Genomic DNA, 22,591 nt, shown 5'->3' on the forward strand with positions numbered 1-22,591 from the left:
TTAGATTCTATATTTCCCATGCTATTCTTGCCCCCCCCATCTATTTTCTATCTACTGTCTATGCTACTTATTTTCTGTACCTTCTGCCCCCTTCTCCTCCTCCCACTCCCCTGTTGCTAACCCTCCTTGAGATCTTCATTTCTATGTTTCCACTCCTGATCTAGCTGTCCTTTTAGTTTGCTTTTGTTTTAGGTGTGGTTGTTAATAACTGTGAGTTTGCTGTCCTTTCACTGTTCATGTTTCTTTAACTTCTTTTTCTTAGATAAGTTCCTTTAACATTTCATATAATAAGGGCTTGGTGATGATGAACTCCTTGAATTTGATCTTATCTGAGAAGCACCTTATCTGTCCTTGCATTCTAAATGAAAGTTTTGCTGGATAGAGCAATCTTGGTTGTAGGTCTTTGGATTTCATGACTTGGAATACCTCTTTCCAGCCCCTTCTTGCCTGTAAGGTCTCTTTTGAGAAATCTGCTGACAGTCTGATGGGGACTCCTTTGTAGGTGACTGTCCCCTTAGCTCTTGCTGCTTCTAGGATTCTCTCCTTCATTTGAATCTTGGCTAATGTAATGATGATGTGCCTTGGTGTGTTCCTTCTTGGGTCCAACTTCTTTGGGACTCTCTGAGCTTCCTGGATTTCTTGGAAGTCTACTTCCTTTGCCAGATTGGGGAAATTCTCCTTTATACTGTAAAATCTTCATTGTAGTAAGATGAAGATTGAGAACCGATGACATATACTGTCATATCTTACCTGGACTATTTACTGCCATAATCTCCTCACAGGCTCCCTGCTTCCTCTCTTTGCCCCTTATAATATAATAAGTAGCCCTAAGGAGCACAGGGACAGCGAGTCAAATTCATTGTGTCCCTCTCCAGTCAAAACCCTCCTGTGCTCCCCAGTGAAATGAATTCCTCAATGGAGCCTACAACGCCTACCTCTGCATTCCTGGCTGCCTCTCTGACTGCATTTCTTACCACTCAGACCCTCATTCACTCCACTGCGGTCTCCTTGCCTCCCGGCTGTTCCTTGAGAGTGTCCAGTGTACCCTGCCTTAGCTCCTTTCACTTGCTCAGCATGAGTCCTTCTTTCTCACATGATTGAAAGATTTGTTCCTCTACGTCCGTCCTTCAAGTGTCTGTTCTGACCCTATCGGAAAAGCCTTGCTTGACCATTCCACTATTTATTTTATTTTATATTGGATTTCTCTTCCTAAGGACGATCATCTTCTAACATACAGCAGAGCTAGTTATTTGTTTATTGTCTGTCTACTCCAAGCAAATGTTGGATTCATGCCACTGGGGGCTTTGCTTTATTTACTGCTATCTCTTCAATACCTAGAATAACGCCTGGCATACGGAAGACACTCAGCGCATATTGAGTGCATTTACCAAATATAATAATGATACATACATTTTGGTGTACTTTGCAATTGCACACTAAATTTAAGTCTCTGTCAATGGCATGTTTACTTCAGTGGTTAACTACACGGCATTTGCACTCGTGAAATCTGAAGATGAAAACAGCACAGTATCAAGAAAGAAATTGAAGGCAAATAAATAAAACAATTTACTTCACATTCTGGATTTCAAAATCATGAAATTCTTCCGGCAGTGTGATAGCAGTATAAGTTGCTTCAAAATTCTCTTTTGGAAGGTCAACTAGTCCTGAAAAGAATTTTAAAAAATCACATTCAATAAGCAATGATGCTATGTAAAATAAGAAATTCCCAAATAAATCTCTTTTATTTAAGTGAGACTTTCACTGGACTGCTGCTTAGTCTCCTGGCTGCTTTCCCTGTATCCACTCCTGCCCCTCTTCAGTCCATTCTCTACACGGCAACCAGAGTGATATTTTCAGTACGAAATCAGATCAGATCACTCCCACGCTTAAAATGATTCAGTGACTTCCCTTGTGCATTTAAATAGAGTCCCAATGTCTAATCAGGGCCTCTGCAGCCCTACAAACCTATCAGCATCATCTAAGGACACTCTTTTCCTCATGAACTATACTCCAACCATACTGGTCTTTTTGTTCCCTGAACAAGTTAAGCACTTTTTCACCTCAAGACCTTTGCTCTCCCAGTTCCCTCTGCCCGGAATGCTATTCCCTCAGGATATTCCTCATTCTTCAAGTTTGAGTTAAATTCTATCCTCTCAAAAAGGTTTCTCTCCTTTGCCTCCCCTTGGCTAGACTAACTAAAATAAAGTTTGCTGTTATTTTCTGTTGTAGCATTCTTTTTATATTTCTTCACAGCACAATCACAATCTATAAGTATTCTAATACTTAAAATTTTTTTATCTCACCAGAGCACAAAGGACCTTATTTATCTTGCTCATCCTTGTATCCCAGAGCCTAGCATAGTGTTTCACATAAAGTATGAGGTCAATAGACATTTGTGAAATAGATAAATGAAATAATGAACAAATGAACCATATTTGATACTATTATAAATTTACATAGAGATTCTACAAATATTTTAAATAAAAGGAAAAGCCTGTCAATCCTGATTCAACAAATATTAACTGAGGGAATAGTATGTGCAATGCACTGATAAAAGTACTATAAGAAATTCAGGAAATAAATGCTAACATTTTGCCTTCAAGGAGCTTACAGACCAGTGTGAGAGGCAAGCCTATACCTAAATAACCATAATACAAGATGGAAAATGATGAATGTCTTAAAGTTAAATTTAAAGGCATTATATTTATATTATATGTAAATCTCTAGTGCTTTGAGATGTCTAGAGTTTTTTTTATATTTTATTACTAGCATGCTACTTAAGGAGTCTTGAGAATTGTGAAAGCAATGACAATTACTGATATCTAGGTTTCATCAGTCACATTACTTCCAGTTTATCTCAAAAGGCAAAAACAGATACTGCAAACCACATAACAGATAAAAACTGAGTATCAGAGTTTGTTGCGCAAGCGTGGTAGCTTTAAGTATATTTCACAGGTAAACATGCAGAAACATTACAAGTTGTTGAAAGCAGAATCTTTCCCTGAAAACACAGGAAAAAGAGAAGGAAAGAACTGAACTTAGACTCAGTCAAAAGAAAGATTACTCTCACTCTACTCACCCTGGGATCATAAAGGGCTGTCAATGAGAAAAGCCCACCCAAAGTAAAACGTGAAAGGGAACCAAGACAAGCGAGACAAGTCCACGTGCACGTATACCTGGGCGGAACGTCATCTTCATTTTAAGCAACGCTTCGCTGCAATCTGCCAAAAGGTATTTTGCCTTCCTATTATAGATGCGAACGACTCCCAAAAGAAGGTGTCCTGAAGTTCGAAGTGCAATTTTCACCTTTCAATAATTTTTCAAGTATTAGAATATGAAAAATTAGATTCATAAGCCCTGTTCTTTGACAATTACAAAGTCATAAGAATTTCCTCTCTTTAAAAAGCAGGTATTTTGTATTCTTATTTAAAGTGAACCACTTAACTTTTACCTCACCTTGTAAAATATCGGGTTGGCCAAGAAGTTCATTTACTTTTTCCATATGACATAAAATATAAATATTTTAAGTAATATTTAGTTGTTTAGTATTTAGTTGTTTAGTGTTTAGATTGAACTTCATTCAAAACAATTTTGTTAGATTGTATTGTGACAGCTGTTATATCAGTGTGCATTTTAAAAATGTATCAAAATTGGTGAATTTTTGTGCAGCCATTTAAATATTGAAGATGGAAGAAAATACACGACATTTTTGGCATATTATGCTTTATTATTTCAAGAAAGGTAAAAACACAACCAAAAAAAAAAAAAGATCTGAGCAGTGTGTGGAGAAGGTGCTGTAACTGATCTAAAGTATCAAAAGTGGTTTGTGACGTTTATTGGTACTATTGACACTTTGGCCAAATAATTCTTTGCTGTGGGGCTGTCTCATGCATTGGGAGATGTTTAGCAGCACCCCTGGCCTCTACCCACTAGAAGCCGATAGCGGGAGATAAGCCAATATACTCAAAATATACAAATCAATAAAATTACTGGTGAAAATGAAAATGTGTCTTTTATTTAATGGAAAAAAAACCTAAATGAACGTTTTGGCCAACCCAATAGTTATTTTCTTCAATGAAGATAATTTAATTTGACATTTAAGTGGTGTGTGCTATTACTGGCTTTATGGGAAGAATAAAAGTCCCAAGTCAAGCAGAGTTGGGTTCAAGCCTTGGCTTAGTTGCTGAGGCTGGGTCATTTAATATTCCTGAACTTTGATTTATTAATAATGGCTATAATTTATTATTTACTTATTCTGTGACAGTCACTGTCCTAAGGGCTTTTGATTCATTAATTTATTTAATTTTGACAACAACAACTATTTACAGAAGAAAAAACTGAGACTCATATGTTAAGTAGTATGCCCAAACTAATACAAGTATTAAGTGATGGAACAGGAATTCAATTTAAACTTGACAAACTCAGAAGTTCATACTCTTAACCACCTCACTTCACGGAGGCAAAAGAAGCCCATCACACAGGACTGTTGTGCAGATTAAAAAGACTAATGAACAGTCCTGGCTGGTGTAGCTCAGGGGATTGAGCACGGGCCTGCGAAGCAAAGGGTTGCTGGTTTGATTCCCAGTCAGGGCACATGCCTGGGTTGCAGGCCAGGTCCCCAGTAGGGGACACATTAGAGGCAACCACACATTGATGTTTCTTTCCCACTCTTTCTCCTCCACTTCCCCTCTATCTAAAAAATAAAGAAAGAAAAATAAAAAAAAAGACTAATGAACATAAAATCTAGTCTAGTGCCTTACACATGGTTGGTTTTCAATTATAATTTCCCCTTCTCTCAAGCAGAAAAATACTTAACTTATAAAATATTAAAAGAATCTTTTAAGGTAAATTCTAATAGCTCATTATATTTTTATAATGAGTATAGTACTTTATTGTTTATGAAGTGTTTTCATATATATTTTCAGTCATACACCATCCTCCTTTTTTCTACTCTCCCTCTTTATTCATTCATTATTTTTTTAATAAATACTTATTTGATACTACTATGTATATAGTAATTTGACAGGGAATAACAAAGGATTACAAAATATGTATAGAATGTGGTCTTTATCCTTTAGGGTCCACTCTATTTATGATGAACATAAAATAGTTAATTACTAACAAAAACCAATATATGGATATATTCAGATAGTAAATTCTATAGAAGCTAAGAGTGAAGACCATTTGAGAAGTAAAACATCCTTGGGAATGTATTTCATGATACAATGTATTTTAATTCATTTCCTTTCCATAAGTCACGGCAAATACATACTACAATTTAATCAATAGCATACCTTAGGTGAAATAATTTTTTCAATGGTTATCTCTAGATTACATTCAGACACATGGGCCTTCGTGAGTTTCTTCTCCCAGTGAGCTGCAAGCCAGATTTTGGCCAATGGCCCTCTCTTACTCATAAGTACATGTGTGTAGAACATATTGCCTGTATTCCTTAGTTGTATTTAATGAACTAGAGAGAACATTAAAAGACATTTAAAATTTGATTACAAAAACCATTTAGTGCTAATTTTCAGGCAGCAAAAATATTGTTAATTCTATAAAATAACACTCAGATTATCTTCTAGTTCAATACATGATTCAATTCAAATTATTTCTTGTAAAGAAGGAACCATTAGTTGAAATACAAAGTAATAAATGTTACAGAGCTCTATTAGATTGTGACTCACACCTGGTTTAAATGTATCCTGATCACTTTTTACATTTTACTTATTTTATCTTATAAGGAGTGTGAGTTCTCTTATTAATATGGTCAACTAAATAGAGGAGAAAGCCTGGAAAAAATAGGAGATGGAAACGGGGGGAAAAATCAATGAACTGGAAAAGGTAGACCAAACTAAGAGAACCCAGGTCTCCTTTTTTTTTTCTCCCTAAAACTAAAGAATTCGATAAATGTCGGATCATTGATTTATAACCAGGAGTTGAATTTCTATGTTCTCTTTAAGATGCTCTGGTTTATCCAATAATATATTAATTTTTGAAGTTAAAATAAAACAAGAAACTATAAGAAAAGAATAAGAAGGCAAGAAAGGAAACAAAAATAAAATTAAAATGTTTTGACATAAGAGTGGTAAAAGTAAACCACTTGAAACAAAGACAAAGAATTTACGCATTTTTCTACAAATCGTACTATTGCCAATAACATCACAAGGTCCCATTATTAAGGGATGTTATAATACTTTGGCTGACTTCTAGAGGAGAATCAAACTAATTTATTTCTCACAGATGTGAGCTTAAGCAGCCACTATAAAAGCTTCTTTTTGTTTCTTAAGTTCTGAGAAGAGAGCAAATGGAGCCAAAAGGAACACGAAAACAGTATCAGTCACAGAATTAAAAATTTAGCTTTGATCAATGCCCATTTCCACACCAAGAATCAAATCACTGGGCCCCACAGAAAGGTCACGCAACCCACCAAACCACATTCCCCAGCGGGGCAGCTACAGATTTTAATGTTTATGGCCTGTGTCTGCCTTGGTTCCACTTTTCTTCTCCCTAGTCTGTGTGCTTGGTACCTTGGAAAAATTCCAGTTCATCTTTCACAATTGCTCCCAGTTGAACGCTTATTAATGTATTTTAAGAAAAAGAAAAAACAAACAGCCTTGTGATTTAATATTCCTGAGACATCAGTTTTTCTTGAGCACCTCCTTCCCGCACAACAACCCCCCCCCCCCACACACACACACCCCGAACGTCCTCCAGGGGACGCCGAGATGAATTTGCTCCGTGCAAAGTAAAGCTGACGACAGTGCGCGGACCTAGGAGCCAGGGAACGGACTAGCTCCAGCCGAGCCCCAGGGAAGGGGGGGAGCGCGGTGCGCGAGGGGAACCGGGACGCTCGCGGGAGAGCCGAGGGGGAGCTTCCCGGGGTGGGGGGCACGCGGGGGCCGGGGCGACGGGCGAGGAAAGGGAAGGTCCCGGGGCGCGGGCGTCCAGGGTTGGGAGAAGACGACCAGCGCCGGGCGCATTGATACCCAGAGCTCCTCCCACAGACGCCTCCTGGAGTTCAAGGCCGGGTGCTCCCAGAGCGGCGACCGCTAGCGCCCTTCCACCCCTCCACCCTTCACCCCACTTTGGTGTAGCGGGGAGAACCCAGCCGCGCCTCCAGCCCAGGGAGTTTCTCCCTCAGGCGGGGGCCTCAGGGCTCCGGCCAGTGAGGAGACTGGCAAGGTTGCGGGGATGCGGGGTGCTGCGGGCTCTATCGCTCTGCGGGCTTTCAGCCTCCAGGTCCCGCCCGGCCCCTCTGGCTGAGCCCTACTTTTAGCGCAGGATCTGAGGAAACATGCGCTGGTGTCAGGGCTGCGAGGAGCCCTGCCCCTGTCAGCCGGTCGGATGTGAAGTGTTTCGCTCCCACAGGGGCGGGGCGTCAGCTAGTGAGGGGCGGGGCGGGCAAAGACAGGGGCGGGACAAGTCGGCAGAGTGGCCAAGAATGGGCGGGGCAAAGGCAGGAGTGGGGCGGGCACGAGCAGCGCAGGGCTAGAGGCGGGGCTACAGGGGATGGGGCGGGTCCTCATGGGTTAGGTGGGGCTAAGGGCGGGGCAGTGCGCAAAGGGCGCAGCGAGGCACTCTGACCTTGGATCTCACAGGTGCAGGGGGATGACAGGGGTGGGGCCTGGACTACAGAACAATAGCTACAGAAGGATTGTGAAAGGTGGGAAGTTCTGACCCCTCTCCCTGGTCTCTGAACATCCTTAGGATGGAGTCGCATCTCTTCCACTTACTAGCTAAAGGGGAGAAGTTATTTAATCCCTTGAACCTCAGTTTTTCTCATCTGAAAACTAGAAATGATAATAAAAGTATCTGTGCCCTATGTATCGTAAAAGATAAATGAGATGAAGCATGTAAAGAGCCTAGCAATAATTAATGCTTACTAAATATTAGCTGTTATTAACTGTTGTTATTAAAAAGATTATTCACGTTGATTCACCCTCTTGGGAGAGAAAATATGTTTCTGCCTGGAATATCACAGCTTTCTTGCTGAAACATAAAAGAAAAATCATACTAGAGCCTAGGTTGGCTATTCTCTAGGTTGGCTTTCTCCCTTGAGCTTCATCGTAAATAGTAATAAATCTTGGAACAGCAATGGCATCTAATGTGTAGGTTATTGATAAGGTCTCAGTCTCCTTGCTGACAGGTTATCTCGTTCACTCTTCAAACACCCTTACAAGGTAGTGCCTCTTTTGCAATGAGGATATGGCCCGGAGAGGAGAAGCAACCCGAGCAGGGTTACGTAGCTGGGAATGGTAGAGACAGGACTCAGACTCAGGGTTGGCTCCCATGTCCCACTTCCCCACCTCAGGGAACAGCGTCCCAGCAACCACTCAAGCCAGTATCTGAGAGACAGCCTTGATGCCACTCTTGCCTCTACCTTAATGTCAAGCCATCGGCAAGCCCATCACTCCACCTTCAAATATGACTTTATTCGCATCTTGCTATCTACTCACTCAACCCTTGTCTAAGCCACCACTCTCCTGAAAAAGCTCCAGCAGCTCCCTCAGCAGTCTCCTTTCATGTCACTTGCCTCCTTAAGCCCATTGTTCACACTGAAGCCAGAGGGGTCTTTGAAAAACATAAGTCAAATCACATTACCCCCTGACATCCTCATTTAAAGCCCTTGTAGTTTTCCTGTTGCCTTTAGAATAAAACCCAAACTCCCTTCTAACACTGCTTGTGGTCCACCCCATCACTTCAGATGGGGGTGGAATTCCCTTGACGACAATGAACCCTCAGTTTCAGGGCCCTTGCTTGCATCGTCCCCTCCAAGGCCCTGGAGGAAACATAGTCTGTGTTCATTTGGGCATATGTTTTTGTAAATGTGGCAGAAGTAAGATATTTAACTGTAATCCTTTAAGATCAATATCTCTTTCTACTCCAACTCTCCCTCTGTCAGGCTACGTTGGAGGTGGCAAAGGAAGACCTGAGGATGCAGCCAAGGCAGAGCTGAGTTAGGTACACATTTCATTTAGGTTCCAAGGTATTTTGGATTGAATGTGTCTCCTGCAAATAACTCATAGGTTGAAATCCTAACCCCTCCCCGCCATGTAATGGAATCAGAAGGTGGCCTTTGTGAGGTGATTAGGTCATCAGAGTGGAGCCCTCGTGAGTGGGATTAGTGCCCTTATAATAGGGACCCCTGAGAGCTCCCTTGTTGCTTCTATCCTGGAAGGACACGGCAGGAAAGAGCCATCTGTGAACCAGAAAGCAGGTCCTCACCAGACACTGAGTATGCAAGCACCTTGATCTTGGATTTCCCAGACTCAAACTGTGAGAAAGAAATGTTTGTTGTTCAAGCCCTCAGTCTATGGTAGTTTGCTATGGCAACCTGAAAGACTAAGGCAAGAGAGATCCATTTATATGGTTCACTGTCACTTTCATCTGTAGTAACGTCATTGCTGTCCCTCTCAGTGTAGGAATTACTGCCCACAGTGCCATCTCACCTTGCATTGTGACATGAAGGTGCAGGGCCATACTTTGTATTAGTGCCTAGCTAGCATCAGGAGTAGGCACATAGCGGGTTGGAGACGAGATTTGAAATATGCAGAGCCAGAAGCTAGTCTATGGAAAATTCTCCCAGTCATCAAACATCTTAAACAATAAGCAGAGAATGTGTTTCTCAGTAAATCTTAGTTAAAGCAGAAGTTCGTTCCTATCAGAAATATATTGGGCTGAATAGCATATACAATTAAGTGTACCCTGCATGCTTTTTTCTTCCTTTGTAGTAGGGATTGCACAAACTAGAGAAATAAAACTCCTGTGTTTGTAGGCTGTGTGGCAAATATGTGACCATACTGTAAACAGTGAGTGGGAAGTTACTGTTTTATGATCTCATTCTGTTGGGTCATTCTTATTTGTCATTACTAGTGATGTCTGGTGCTTACAAGGTGCAATGATCTGCAGATCATACTCATAACTTTCAAATCAAAGTTATGAATGGACTTCGATGGTCGGATAATCTAATTCAATGATTTTCTACTTTTTTTATCACATGACACACATAAACTAATTACTAAAATTCTGCAGCACACCAAAAATATATATATTTTGCTGATCTTACCAAAAAATCAGTACAATTTGGATTTATTCACACCAGATGGCTATTGTTGTGTTAGCTGTTGTCATTTTTTAATTTGACAATCTGAGGGAAGAGGGGTCAGCACCCTTGACTGAATTGTTAGGTATTGCAGGTTTTAAAAATTCTTGCAGCTCACCAGTGTGTCTGTGGCAACACAATGGTTGAAAATTCCTTATCTAATTAATTAAAAAGAGTATATTATATAAATACATTGGGAAAATATTTAAATTTCTCACTTATTTGACACAAAATACTGGCATGGATGAAGATTTCATCATGTCAGGAGGAACTGGCAAATAAACTGGTCAAAGTGCTACCAACTCAAAGACTCAAAATCAGTCACTATCTCCAAAGACCCACATCTTGCATCTGGAAAAAACTTAGAGGGGGGTCCCAAGTTTGACAGTAGTCTTAAAAATTAACATGGCATCAAGTTTTACTACTTAAAGAAAATTGTTTAAACTATTCACACAAAAGTTAATCTTGTAAAGACTGAATTATTGTCTTTATATGTTTATAGAAAGACAACAAAACTAATTGTCTTAGGACTAGATGATCACAGAATCTACAGCAGAATTGTACAAGAAAAATTATTATAGAGCAATATCATGGAGCTAATTAATAAAAATATGTTATGTCTAGATTGTATGATGTTCGTGATATTTGTCAGATTTTTAAATTTGGTAATTTGTTATTTCTTCTGTCGTTTTACAAAAATTTCCTTTCTAACAAAATTCAGTATGTATGACATTTATTCTTCTTAAGAAAACAGTATCCAAATCTGAAAAGCTTCAAGTACTGCAAAACCTGGCTCTGTCTTAGCCCAACCCTGTTTTTTTGCTTCCTGTGCTCTAGCCGTATGGGAGTCCCTCTGTGCCCACTGCTTATGAAAGTGCCTGGCACATAATAATATCAGAAAAGTATTTGTAGATGAATGAATGAATGACTCAGAAACTGAAATGCTAGAATGTCAGCTACATGAAAACATGAATTTTGTCTGTTTTCTTCATTGCTACATTCCCACATGCAGAATAGTGGCTGGGCTGCAGCTGGTGAGCAGTAAGGTTTGTTTTTTTTTTAATGAATCCAGGCCTATGGAACTGCAGACAATGCTCTTTCCATCGCCTCTGGTTATTCCCAGTTTACAAAGCATTTTCCCAAGATTCTCTTCACAGACCCGAGAGGTCTCATTTTTATTTTAGAGTTAAGGTTAAATGGAAGCTCAGAGGAGAAGTGATTTGCCCCGTGTCATTCAGGGGCAGAGCTGAAACTCAAACCCAGACCTCAACGCCAGAAAACCTTATCCTCCTTGGCCCTCTCCATAAGATGTCCCACAGTAAGAAAGTAAGTGGTGAAGGAGCCGGTCTTACACCCCAAAGCAGGCGGGTTCCCGGAAGAATTACTGAGCACGGACAGTAGGTGGCGCCCACCCACAGAGTAGTTACCCTAGGCTGACAGCACTTGGTTAAGGTACACAAGCCATTCCAACCAAACTTCGAACAGGCAGTTTAATTTGTTCTCGACTTTCCTGCATTTGCTTCCTTGGCCATTGCTTTTTAAGCCTGAATAGAAGAACCTAGTCTTTCCCTCCTGATTAGGAAAGAACCCAGTTCTCCACCTCCTGTGTATTTCTCCTTTACGTTTACACAGAATACTTCACTTCTGACGCCTGGTCACCAGATGTGTGGGTGTTTTTCCCCACACCAAGCAACTCGCAACAACAGCTGGGTGTCCTACAATTTAACACAATTCTGACTCTACCTGGAGATCTCACAGCTGAAGGGCTCAGTCCCACAGGACTGCCCCCACCCACTTCAGAAGCCAATTGAAAGCAGTAGGTCCCCGGGTTACCGACAACTTCTGTCCAACTGGGTTAAAAATCAGAGGTTCCCCTGACTCTCTCCTTAGTTCAATTAATTTGCTAGAATGGCTCACAGGACTCAGGGACACTTACCTTTAGCAGTTTATTAAAGGATACGGACAAACGGCCAGATAAGGAGATAACATAAGACAAGGTCTGGGAGGGTCCCCAGGGCAGAGGAACATCTACAGCCTCCTGGTATGTGGGTGTGTTTCCCAAACAGGAAGCTCCCTGAATTCCCTGCTACTGGGATTTTATGAAGACTTCCTCAAGCACGCATGAACAATTATTACCCCCATTTCCAGCCCCTCTCTCCTCTCTGGAGGATGGGGGTGGGGCTGAAAATCCCAAGCTTCTAATAATGAGTCTTTCTGGTGACCAGTCCCCATCCAGGAGCCACCCAGGGGCCCTCCTAGAGTCAACGCCACTTAGGAATTTACAGGGGTTTTAGGAGTTCCGTGTCAAGGTCAAAGACAAGTATTAGAACCGGAGATGCTCCTAGTGCTCTGGCAGGACGAGGAAGCTGGGCTGTTGAGAGAGAACGGAGCATGCGTCTGACACTCTGGCACTCACCAGCCTCTCCCTCTGTTCCCCACATGCCCCAGCTGCCTCCTGGGACAGACCCCATGGCTTATTCTAGCCCATGGGCTGTGGGAGGCAGAAACACACATCACATCCTGACTAAAGTGTGAAAGGCCCTGTATGTGAATCTCCAAATGTATCTTCCTTGCTGCAGTATCTGGTGAATGCCTGCGGGGTCTAGGACCTAGAGGCTTGAGAAGGGCATGCTGGCTCGAGCCGTGGGGAGGAATTGCTGCTGTGAGATGAAGAAGCGTTGTTGCTGGGTGGTGCTCATAGGAACGGGAAGCTACACAGATCAAAGATGAAGAACCAAGTTCTTTCTGCCTCCTCCAGCCCAGGGGTGTCCCTCCAGCCTACCCTGATGGTCGGCAAAGTCTAACAAACTCTCACCTGGAGCAGAAATGCGCTTCTTGGGGCCCCGGCCCCGGCATCACAGTACAGGTTGTTGTTTTTTAATAAGCACTTATTTTTAACTGTGATAAAAGATAACATAAGTGTTACCATTGTAACATTATTCAGTGTATAGTTCAGTGGCATCAGCTGTGTACACATTGTTGTACCGCCCTCACCGCCACGCCACGCATCTCCAGAATTTTTTCCTCTTGCAAAACTGAAACTCTGTGTCCACTGAACAACGACTTCTCCCTCCTCGCTCTCCAAAGCCATGGCATCCTCTCCATTCTACTTTGTGTCTGTATGGGTTTGATTACTCTCGGCATCTTCCATAAACGGAATCATGTATTTGTCCTTTTGTAACTGACTGGCCTATTTCACTTAGCATCATGTCTTCAAATTTCATCCATGTTGTAGCATGTACCAGAATTTCCTTCCTCTTTAAGGCTCAATGAAATTCCATTTTATGTGTATATCATATTTTGTTTATCTATTCGGCTGTCAATGGATGGGGAAATACTAATTTTTAACTTTATTGATTTTAAAGTGAGAGAGGAGGGGAGAGAGAGACATCGATTTGTTGTTCTACTTATCGATTTGTTGTTCTACTTATTTATGCATTCATTGGTTGATTCTTGTATGTGCCCTGGCTGGGGCTTGATCCCATAACCTTGGCATATCAGGACAATGCTCCAACCAACTGAGCTACTTTTTATATTATCGTATATCATATAAAATATCCCAGGTTAGTCTGACAATAAACGTACATATAAGCAACACCCTCAATTTGCTTCTATATGCAATGGGTTTACTTTTTCAAAGCCACAAAAACAACATATTCTAACAACATGCAAGTCAATCAAAAATAAAAAGGCCTACCAATAATCAGACCATCTTAACAACAGGACTTTTTATATTTACCTCTTCCATTTTAAAGTCTTCCTCACAGGCAGACAAAATTTTCAGAGTTTCAACCCCATCACCCCATGCAGCCTGGTGTTCTGCCACATCACAAACCTTGCTGTCTGCTGTTACAGCGTCATTACTGCCAACTCTGAATGAGTGGGGGGCTGTTTCCTTCATCATTTCCCTCCTTTGCTTCTTTGACCATCTGCATTGTATTCCTCAGGACTGTTTTGGGTGCAAAGGAGGGACACCCTATTCAAATCAGCTTAAGCAAAACCAAATTGGTGTGTGTGATGGTGGTGGAATTTACTAGTTTCAGTCACTGGAAAGAAGGCAAGAGTAACTCCATCTCTTGTGTGGCCTTTTCTCTATTTCTCCGTTAAGTTAGGCTCTTTCTTTCCAAGCACAGACAGGTCTGCCCCACCTGCCAGGGAATATGGACCCTGGCATCCCCAGCTTTGCAACTGCAGAAGAACAAATATCCAGCTAGCAATCCCAGAGAAGGGCTGTAATTGGCTATGGTGAGTCACATGCCAACCCACTGGGCCAATCATGTTGTCAGGGTGACCATGCATTAAAATTGGGCAGGCCTGACCACATGTCCATCCCTATGGCCAGAGGGCGGCAGGGTCTGTTGCTTTCAGATCAAGGGGAACGAGAAGTCCTGCTGGGAAAACAGCAAACCACCATCCTCTCATCACACAGTGTTATGTTGTTCACGATGGCAAGGCTGGATGAACATCCTCACACATTAAGCTTTTTGTTTTAACAATCATTTTTTGAGAAATGCCCAAAGATAAGCCTACTTCATGGTGCTTTCCAGAAGCCATGTAAAATAGCTGTGTTTTTCAAAGCATATTCCCCTCCAATTTTGTGACATCTCATCAAAAATGCTGATAAGTGACAGAAAAGGGACTAGTGACATAGAGACACTGAGTGATGGGTCCAGGGGCACCCAGGAACACTCAGTGGATGAGGGCGGAAGTTAAACTAGGGACTCCCTGACTCCCATTCCAGTGCTCTCCCCCAACAACATCACAAAACTTAGACTAGTGGTAGGGGGGTTCAAGACCACGGTCACCTCTAGCCAGTTAAGGAAGGGAGCTTCGCCTGCTATCTACCCCTTGGAGGAGCTGGGCCAGCCGCCTGGATGACATGGGAGGGTGACCCCTGCCTTCGGAGCCTGCTCGAGCTCTGATAGGTGATGCCCCTCCGCTGGACCTGGAGTCCTCCCAGTGGGCACTCTCAGAACGCAGCTCCTCCAGGACGCTGTGCAGGTGCCTCAGTGTGAGCAGGAGCTTCTGGTCTTGGATCTGCATCTCAGCCTAGGAGAGAAAACAAGTCTGTGAGGGGGCGGGCAGAGTACTGGACCTGCTGAAAGCCCATTCACGTCACTGTCTGACCAGAGACAAGCCTACAACCTTGAGGAAGCTGGTTCCACCAAAGCCTCAGCTTCTTCTTCTGCAAAGTGGAAAGCAAATTACTTACCACGGTAACTTTTCAAGGCTTTTACTGTAACCAGCTCAAAATGGTCCTATTATACTGTTGAACAAGATACTGAGCTGCTTTTCACCGACAAGGGACCAAGACCACAGTCAGGCAGCTGGGGCATGGCACAGAGGAGAGAACTTTGGCCTCCAGCTGCAGCCAGAACCAAAGTTCACTGTACCCCATCCCTACCCCCTATGGAACCAAATGACCAGGACATAACCAGAACTTGAACACTGGGACCTTTCAGAAGCCAGAGGTCCGTTATCCAGGAAGACCTGATACTGATGCCCCTTTACTATAAATGGCCAAGTACCAAGGTCCCCCACCAGCACTTTTGCATACCGGTTCCCCCAAACCCCACAAAAACCCTTAACCCAGTCCAGCAAGTAAGGTGGATTTGAGGCACCAGTAGGTGTCCTGCCTTCTCGGTTGGTGTCTTCTTGATGGATACACCTTCCCTTACTCCAAGCCCTGACGCCTTGAGTTCCAGCCTTATGAAGCCCTGGGCACACAGACATCGGCCCAGGAACATTACAAGGACCAAATGAATTGGTTCCCGCTCTAAAACACGGCATGCCGCCCTACCAAGATGTATGATTGTCTTCATTATCATCATCATCATCGATATTAAATATTATTTTTCTCATTTACGACCCCACTTATATGCTTTAATCCCCACTGTAACAAATCCTTTTATAGCTAAGCTATTCAGGTGATGGTGACTTCATAGCGAAGTGAAGTTCACCCTGCAGGCTGGCAGGGGCGCTGTAGAGCACTGATTCTCAGTACAAGGTCCGGGGAATCCTTGGGTCCCAAAAGCCTTTTCAGGGAGTCAGCAACTTTCATTCCAATGCTAAGATATTATTGCTCTTTTCGCTTTCATCTGATGAACATACAGCAAAGTTTTTCACAAGCTATGTCATGTGACATGGCTTCAGATTGGGTACAGAGGCGGACAGAATCTAGTCCTGCCCCATTGAGGGAGACGCTAAGGAGATTTGCCACGTGGAGAAACGGTGCCCTCTCTCATTGAGTATTTTCTTTGGAAAATATAGCTGCTATTATTATTTTTAATTCTTACCGGAGGATATGCTTATTGATTTTAGAGAGAGAGAAACAGAGACAGAGAGAAAGAAACGTCAACGTGAGAGAGAAATATCATCTATAGGTGCCCTGACCAGGGACTGAACCCACAACCTTTTGGTACATAGGACAACGCTCCAACTAACTGGGTCACCAGGCCAGGGCAAAAATATAGTTATTTTAAATAAAATATTTTATTAACATGTAATGAGTGCTATTACATGTTAATAGCAATAATTGCTATTATTATTGTTTTTATTTTATTTTAAAGATTTTGTATATATATATTTAAGATTTTATTTGTTTATCTTTAGAGGGGAAGGGAAGGAGAGAGGGAGAGAAACATCAATGTATGGTTGCCTTTCGTGCGTCCCCTGCTGGGAACTGGCCTGCAGGGAACCAGCCTGCAACCCAGGCATGTGCCCTGACTGAGAATCGAACCGTGATTGTCTGGTTCGCAGGCCCGTGCTCAATCCACTGGGCTACACCAGCCAGGCTGTTTATTTATATTTAGAGAGAGGGGAAGAGAAGGAGAATGAGAGGGAGAGAAACACCAATGTGTGGTTGCCTCTCCTGCGCCCCCTACTGGGGACCTGGCTCACGACCCAGGCATGTGCCCTGACTGGGAACTGAACATTCGACACTTTGGTTCCCAGGCCAGCACTCAGTCTATTGAGCCACAGTAGCCAGGGCAACTACTGTTATTTTTAAATTCATGAATAAATAACTGCTAAAAATTTCTCAATTTTGTCATCTGATTTGATCGATATTGATAGCTATAACTCATATAAACAAGAGCTTTTCTGTGTCCTTAGTCACTTTTAAGAATGTGAAGGGTTCTAAGACCAAAAACTTTGAGAAGTGCTGCTTCAAGACCCTACAATGCTCCCTCATCACCTCCACTCCTCCCACTTCCCCTGAGGGTGTTTTCCCTTCCTACGTTTTCCCTCTTGCGCCTCCTCTTGTAAGATGTTGAAATTACATCCTGACTAGGTCATTCTTATCCATGATATAAAATTTCAAAGCCGCACTGGGGCTTATAGTGTAGAGTACCCCCGCCTCATCCCTCTGTGTGACAACCCAGGCTCCTCCCGCAGAGGTGACCCCGGGGACTAGGTGTCCCTGCCGAGGCAGCCGGAGGACCGCTGACCAGGATGTGCATCCTCACCCTGTCTCTCTGTCTCTCTTTCTCTAAAAGATAGTGACAGACATTTCTCTATTAAAAATACTACTTACTTTTATTTTTACTCTCATGACAAACTAATTACTTGACAAATAAGAAGACAAAGCCCATTTCCTCCACTCCAGCAGTAGCCAGGCTACCAAGAGAGGAGAGAGCTAGAAAGAGGACACTTGAAGGTGACCCCTTCCGAGAACACAGGGATTCCCCCAGCTGCGCCTCGGGTGGTGGCAGGGCCATCCCTTCCTAATTCCTGGGAAAATGTTGTCTGTGTTTTTCCACCCACGCTTTCCCCCTACCCGTCTGCCCTTTAGCACCAGGTCTGGGTATGTGTTCACTGGACATAAAGGCAGTGTTAAGAAAGGTGGTGGGCTCCATGTCCGTGGCCTAGAGGGCCAAAAACCCAGGCTAAACCGCCTTGGACAGCAGGGAAGCGTCCTGCCTCACAAGGCGGGAGGTGCGGGGCTCAGCAGGCCGGAGCTCAGGGGGCTGGAGCTCTGCAGCAGGCAGCTCTGTCCCTCCTGAATGATGACGCTTCGTCATCCGGCTGGTTTGCCCTGTTGTCACAGACGGCTGCAGCTCTCTCCCCTCTTTTATTTATTTTTAATTGAATTTATCGGGGTGACACTGGTTCCGCAAACCATACAGGTTTCAAGTGTACCACTCAATAAGACATCCTCTGCACGCAGCATCTCATACCCATCGCCCCAAGCCAAGTTTCTTTTCATCCCCATTTTTGCCCCCTTGGCCCACCTCCTCCTACCCTCTGGTGGTTACCACACTGTTGCCTGTATCTGTGTGTTATATACATGTATTTCTTGGTTAATCCCTTCACCTTCTTTCATCCAGTCTCCCAACCTCCCTCCCCTCTGACAGCTGTCAGTGGGTTCCATGTATCTACGCCTCTCTTTCTATTTTGTTCCTCAGTTTACTCTGTTCATTAGATTCCATATATGAGTGAGATCATGTGGTATTTTTCTTTCTCTGACTGGCTTATTTCACTTAGCACAATAATCTCTAGGTCACCCACACTGTCACAAAAGGTAAGATTTCCTTCTTTTTAGGGCTGAGTAGTATTTCATTGTATAAAGATACCACAGGTTTTTTTTTTTATCCACTCATCTACTGATGGACACGGGCTAATTTCAGATCTTGGCTATTGTAAATAATGCTGCAATGAACATAGGGGTGCATATAGATTCTTTCAAATTAGTGTTTTGGGGTTTTTACATTATATTCCCAGAAGTGGGATTGGTGGGTCTCCCCTCCTTTAGATCCCAGCAGAACTTGGGGGCTTCCACCATCCTGGGGAGGAGGGAGCGCACTGAACTTTGGTCCACGGTAGTCACCGGTGTTACTGATTTTTTCCTTCTGCTACAGAAAGTCACTATCCAGTGCTGGTCCTCCCCTGCCAGTCAGGTGGGGCTTCTTGGCTGGGCTCCACAGGGGACCTGATGGAGTTACGTGACAGAGGTAAAAATGGGCTGGAATGGGAAGTTCACGAGTCAGGAATTGGCAAGAGGAGACTCAAGGCTCCCACCTTTTCGCATAGCGTGCAGGGAGGTTCCTGGACCTCGGAGGCCATGCCCCACATAGACTCCTCCAACCCTGCCTGTTTTCCCTCTCCACGGGGTGAGAGAGAGGTGCTTTATCAGCGGGAAGCTGGCACTTTGGGTATGGGCACCAGGCAGCCAAGCACAGGTGCCCAGTATTTAGGGGAGCACGAGGAAGGCCCATTGGCCAGCCCCTGGGGGCCTGAGGACTCCAACAAGCTCCAGCTCCTGCATCTGGAGTCCCCTGGTCCCAAGAGAAGCCCTACGGGTCAGCCCCACTCACCTGGGTGCGGACAGGGCTGGATTCCTGTTGATCTGTTGCCAGACGATCCAGAGAGGTCATTTTTGGACAGTCCTACCTGTCCTTCCCGAGAAGGAGAATCTGGGGTATTATGGGATATACACTATGGGTGTCTTCAGGGGTTCCCTGAACTGCCTCTTGCTCTTAGCTAATGTCCCCCCTACACTTTGGGCCACCTTCTAATTTTGTACTTGGGGAAAAACCACAGGGAGTGGCATAAGACCTAGCATCTGCAGCAGCCACCGAGAGATGAAGAAACAGAATGTGGAGAGTTCAGTTCAGGAGAGTTAGCGCCCCTGGGCGGACCTTCACCATCGGGCAGTGGGAGACCCGGGTTAGCTGGGCAGATACCTCTCTTCTTCTTTCTCTCTCCCCCGGGGTGCAGCTCATCCCTCAACCCCTGCAGAGAAAACCTGCAGCCAGATAAGCCCACTCCTGAGAGATCCATCCGCTGGGCCTCCTCAAGACTCCTTCTGAAGTGGCTGTCAGCTTGGTAACCCAGTGCATGTCTCACCTCCCACAGCCTCAGCTTCTGTCTCCACTTGCTTTTTCCCTCACTCTCACTGCTCTGGGCTTGCACCTCCAAGTAAATCCTTAGTTCCCCACTCTGTGTGCGAGCCTGAGCCTCCGTTTACAGTCCTGACCGGCTGGACCCGCTGTACACCCAGGCTAAGACGTGAGTGTACTCCAGGCCCACCCGGGTCAGGACTGGAATAGCCTGCGTAGATATGCCAAGCAGGCAACACCGAGTGAATTACATCTCCTCCCCGAATTCCCACAGTAACCCCTGCAGTGTTGACACTACTGTTATCCCCGCCTTACACAAGGAAACTGAGGCTCGAAGAGGGAAAGCCCCTTGCTAGGAGCCACTTGGCGGCAGAGGCGGGCCCATACCCAGGATTCAGTATATTCTAGAACCAGTCTGGCAAGCACTGCCCCCAGAGCCGCCTATGTAGGCCATGACCTACTTATCCCTGCACCTGAGATGGCAATTGTGCACTGCGTGGCTGGCCCCAGGGGGTGCCTGCAGGGCCTACGCCCCAGCCTGCCGTCTCTGTCCCAGCCAGTGGGGCACCTGGGGAGGGGACACCAACAGACCTTAGGATATTTGGGGTGCAGGCATCAGGTAAAAAGAAACGCGAAGCCTTACCAGTTCCTTTCTCAGCCACTCCAGGGTCTGCCCAAGATTCGGGGCTGGCTCCTCTGCTGTCTTCATCTCAGTGTCCTTGGAGAGACCTTGATGCTGACCCGGAGATGGGGCTGAGGGACCTTTGACTTACACGTCTCCCGCCTGCTGCGAGCTGGAAGCAGGCTCTGGCCAAGTCACCGAGGATGAAGTTAATGAGATCAGGAAGTGGCTCGCATTGGAAAATGTAGGTTGATTCTTTTTTAAAGGGCGTCAGTGCTCTGAAGTGAAAAAGGAGGGAGGGCTGGAGGGAGACCACCCGGATATCGGTGCCTCCGTGCCTGTGAGTTCCGGGATCCAGGGTCTGACATCAGTAGAATCACAGAGACTGCAAAGCTTGGTGTCATAAGAGCAGTAATTGTCATAAGGACAGGTGTCCCCTTCTGAGGGCTGTAGGGTACATGTACCTATAATCTCTCTCTATAAAGTATATATGTCTATTGTTTATATGTAAAACCTCATTCGTTACTTATTATATAATATGTGTCATATATGACAATATATTTGATATATACATGTGTAGAGTCATCTGGGACAAATACCCCATCTATTCCACCTGTGTCCCCAACCCCCTCCCTTTCTTCCACACCTATCCATACAGTCTAGATAAAGGTGCTCGCTCTCCAAGTCCCCCTGCTTCTGGGGTGCCCAGCCACCCCATTTCCAGCAAATGAGATCAAAACAGAAATTTACCATTTGACCTCTAGGAAAACGTTCACCCTGCTGATACAAGGAAGAATGTCAGTGATGCTCCCCCTTTGTTCCCACTTTCTTCCCCATCCTTCTGCCTTGAATGTGGACGTGATGCCTGGAGCTACAGTAACCATCTTGCAACCCTGAGACAGGAAAATCGCCCAGGCTTTTGAAACCCCTGCCTCACAGAATTGAGCGTTTGCCTGTTTTGTGAGACAATAAACCTCATTTCTTTTCTTGTATTTTAATTGCTGTTCATGTACATAAACCGCATTTCTAACGAGCGAACACAGCCCTAATAACTGACACACCACGTGCCCTTCACGACACACTCTGAAGTGGATGTGCCTTCATTCTCTCCTTCAGCAAACACTGAGTGCCTACTGTGCGTCGAGTTCTGCTGAAGGCACCGGAGCGATCGCTCGAAATCAGAGACTCATGTTCTGCTTTCCCAGGGCCGGCATCAGAGGGGACAAACACGAACAATAATCAAATTGATGTTATGATGAAAATAAGGAAGACTTATGCTCATGTAGATTCGTGACGACTTTTTATTTTATCCACATGAGCTAGGAACCCCAAACTAAACTTAACAGAGTGATCTCAGATAAAGAGGTGAGGTGACCCACAAAACAAGTGTAAACCATTCTGGAGGGGCTGCTCTGAACCCAGGCTACCAAGCTGCCCGTGGATAAAACTTCCCTGAAGAGGAATCACAATCCAAAGTTACAAAACACACAAAGAAACAACCCACCGTAAGTGGGAGTCCGCAGACATGTTCAACAGCAGGGTCAGACCCCTCCTCCCCAAAGAACTTCCGATGAGGTTAACAAAGTATTTTGAAAAGGATTAAAAAATCAAAGTCATACAAAAAGAAATAAAAAATGTAAGAATAAAGACACTATTTTTAAAAGGCAGACTTGAGAGACTGGTGGTTGCCAGAGGTGGGCGGGGTGGGGGGTGACATGGGAAAAGAGAGTGAAAAGGTGCAAACTTGGTTATAAAATAAATAAGTAATGGGGGTGCAACACCCGGACACCCAGTGTGACGACTGTGGTTAACAGTGCTGTGTTGCATGTTGGAAGTTGCTGAGTGAGTAACTCTCCAAAGTTCTCATCACAGGAAACAAATACCCTGTAACATGTGTGGTGATGGATGGTAACTGCATTTATTGTGGCGATCATGCTGCAATACATGCAAACATCAAATCACTCTGTCATACACTGGAAACTAATAGAGAGCTCATGTCAATTACACCTCAGTAAAAAGGCAGAT

At 44.1% G+C, this 22,591-nt stretch overlaps 2 protein-coding genes across 3 annotated transcripts in view; both read right to left on the reverse strand.

Moving 5' to 3' along the window:
* RAD21L1 (RAD21 cohesin complex component like 1) overlaps positions 1-5,438 on the reverse strand; it is a 30,847-nt gene extending 25,409 nt beyond the window's left edge. For both annotated transcript variants that reach the window (XM_053671335.1, XM_053671334.1), the window contains exons 1-3: positions 5,295-5,438; positions 3,177-3,306; positions 1,571-1,664 (exon numbers count right to left, since the gene is read on the reverse strand). In XM_053671335.1, the coding sequence (XP_053527310.1) occupies positions 1,571-1,664; positions 3,177-3,306; positions 5,295-5,438 (368 nt within the window). The remainder of the gene's footprint in view (positions 1-1,570; positions 1,665-3,176; positions 3,307-5,294) is intronic.
* Positions 5,439-14,773: 9,335 nt separating this feature from the next.
* CUNH20orf202 (chromosome unknown C20orf202 homolog) lies at positions 14,774-20,743 on the reverse strand. Its single transcript, XM_037143133.2, has 2 exons — positions 20,588-20,743; positions 14,774-15,154 (listed from the first exon to the last, which is right to left on the reverse strand). Exons 1-2 carry the CDS (start codon positions 20,651-20,653, stop codon positions 14,921-14,923), a joined length of 300 nt encoding a protein of 99 aa, XP_036999028.1. The 5' UTR covers positions 20,654-20,743; the 3' UTR covers positions 14,774-14,920.
* Positions 20,744-22,591: the final 1,848 nt, after the last annotated feature.

Source organism: Artibeus jamaicensis, unplaced genomic scaffold (genome assembly GCF_021234435.1).
Source record: "Artibeus jamaicensis isolate MK-2021 breed Jamaican fruit bat unplaced genomic scaffold, CSHL_Jam_final contig_685, whole genome shotgun sequence".
NCBI classification, from domain to species: domain Eukaryota; kingdom Metazoa; phylum Chordata; class Mammalia; order Chiroptera; family Phyllostomidae; genus Artibeus; species Artibeus jamaicensis.

Bases quoted from the DNA above. Each gene is read 5' to 3' on its own strand.
- CUNH20orf202 (XM_037143133.2), bottom strand. From the start codon at position 20,653: ATGAAGACAGCAGAGGAGCCAGCCCCGAATCTTGGGCAGACCCTGGAG. The intron at 15,155-20,587 runs GTAAGGCTTCGC...TTTCTCTCCTAG, and splicing joins AGTGGCTGAGAAAGGAACTG to GCTGAGATGCAGATCCAAGA.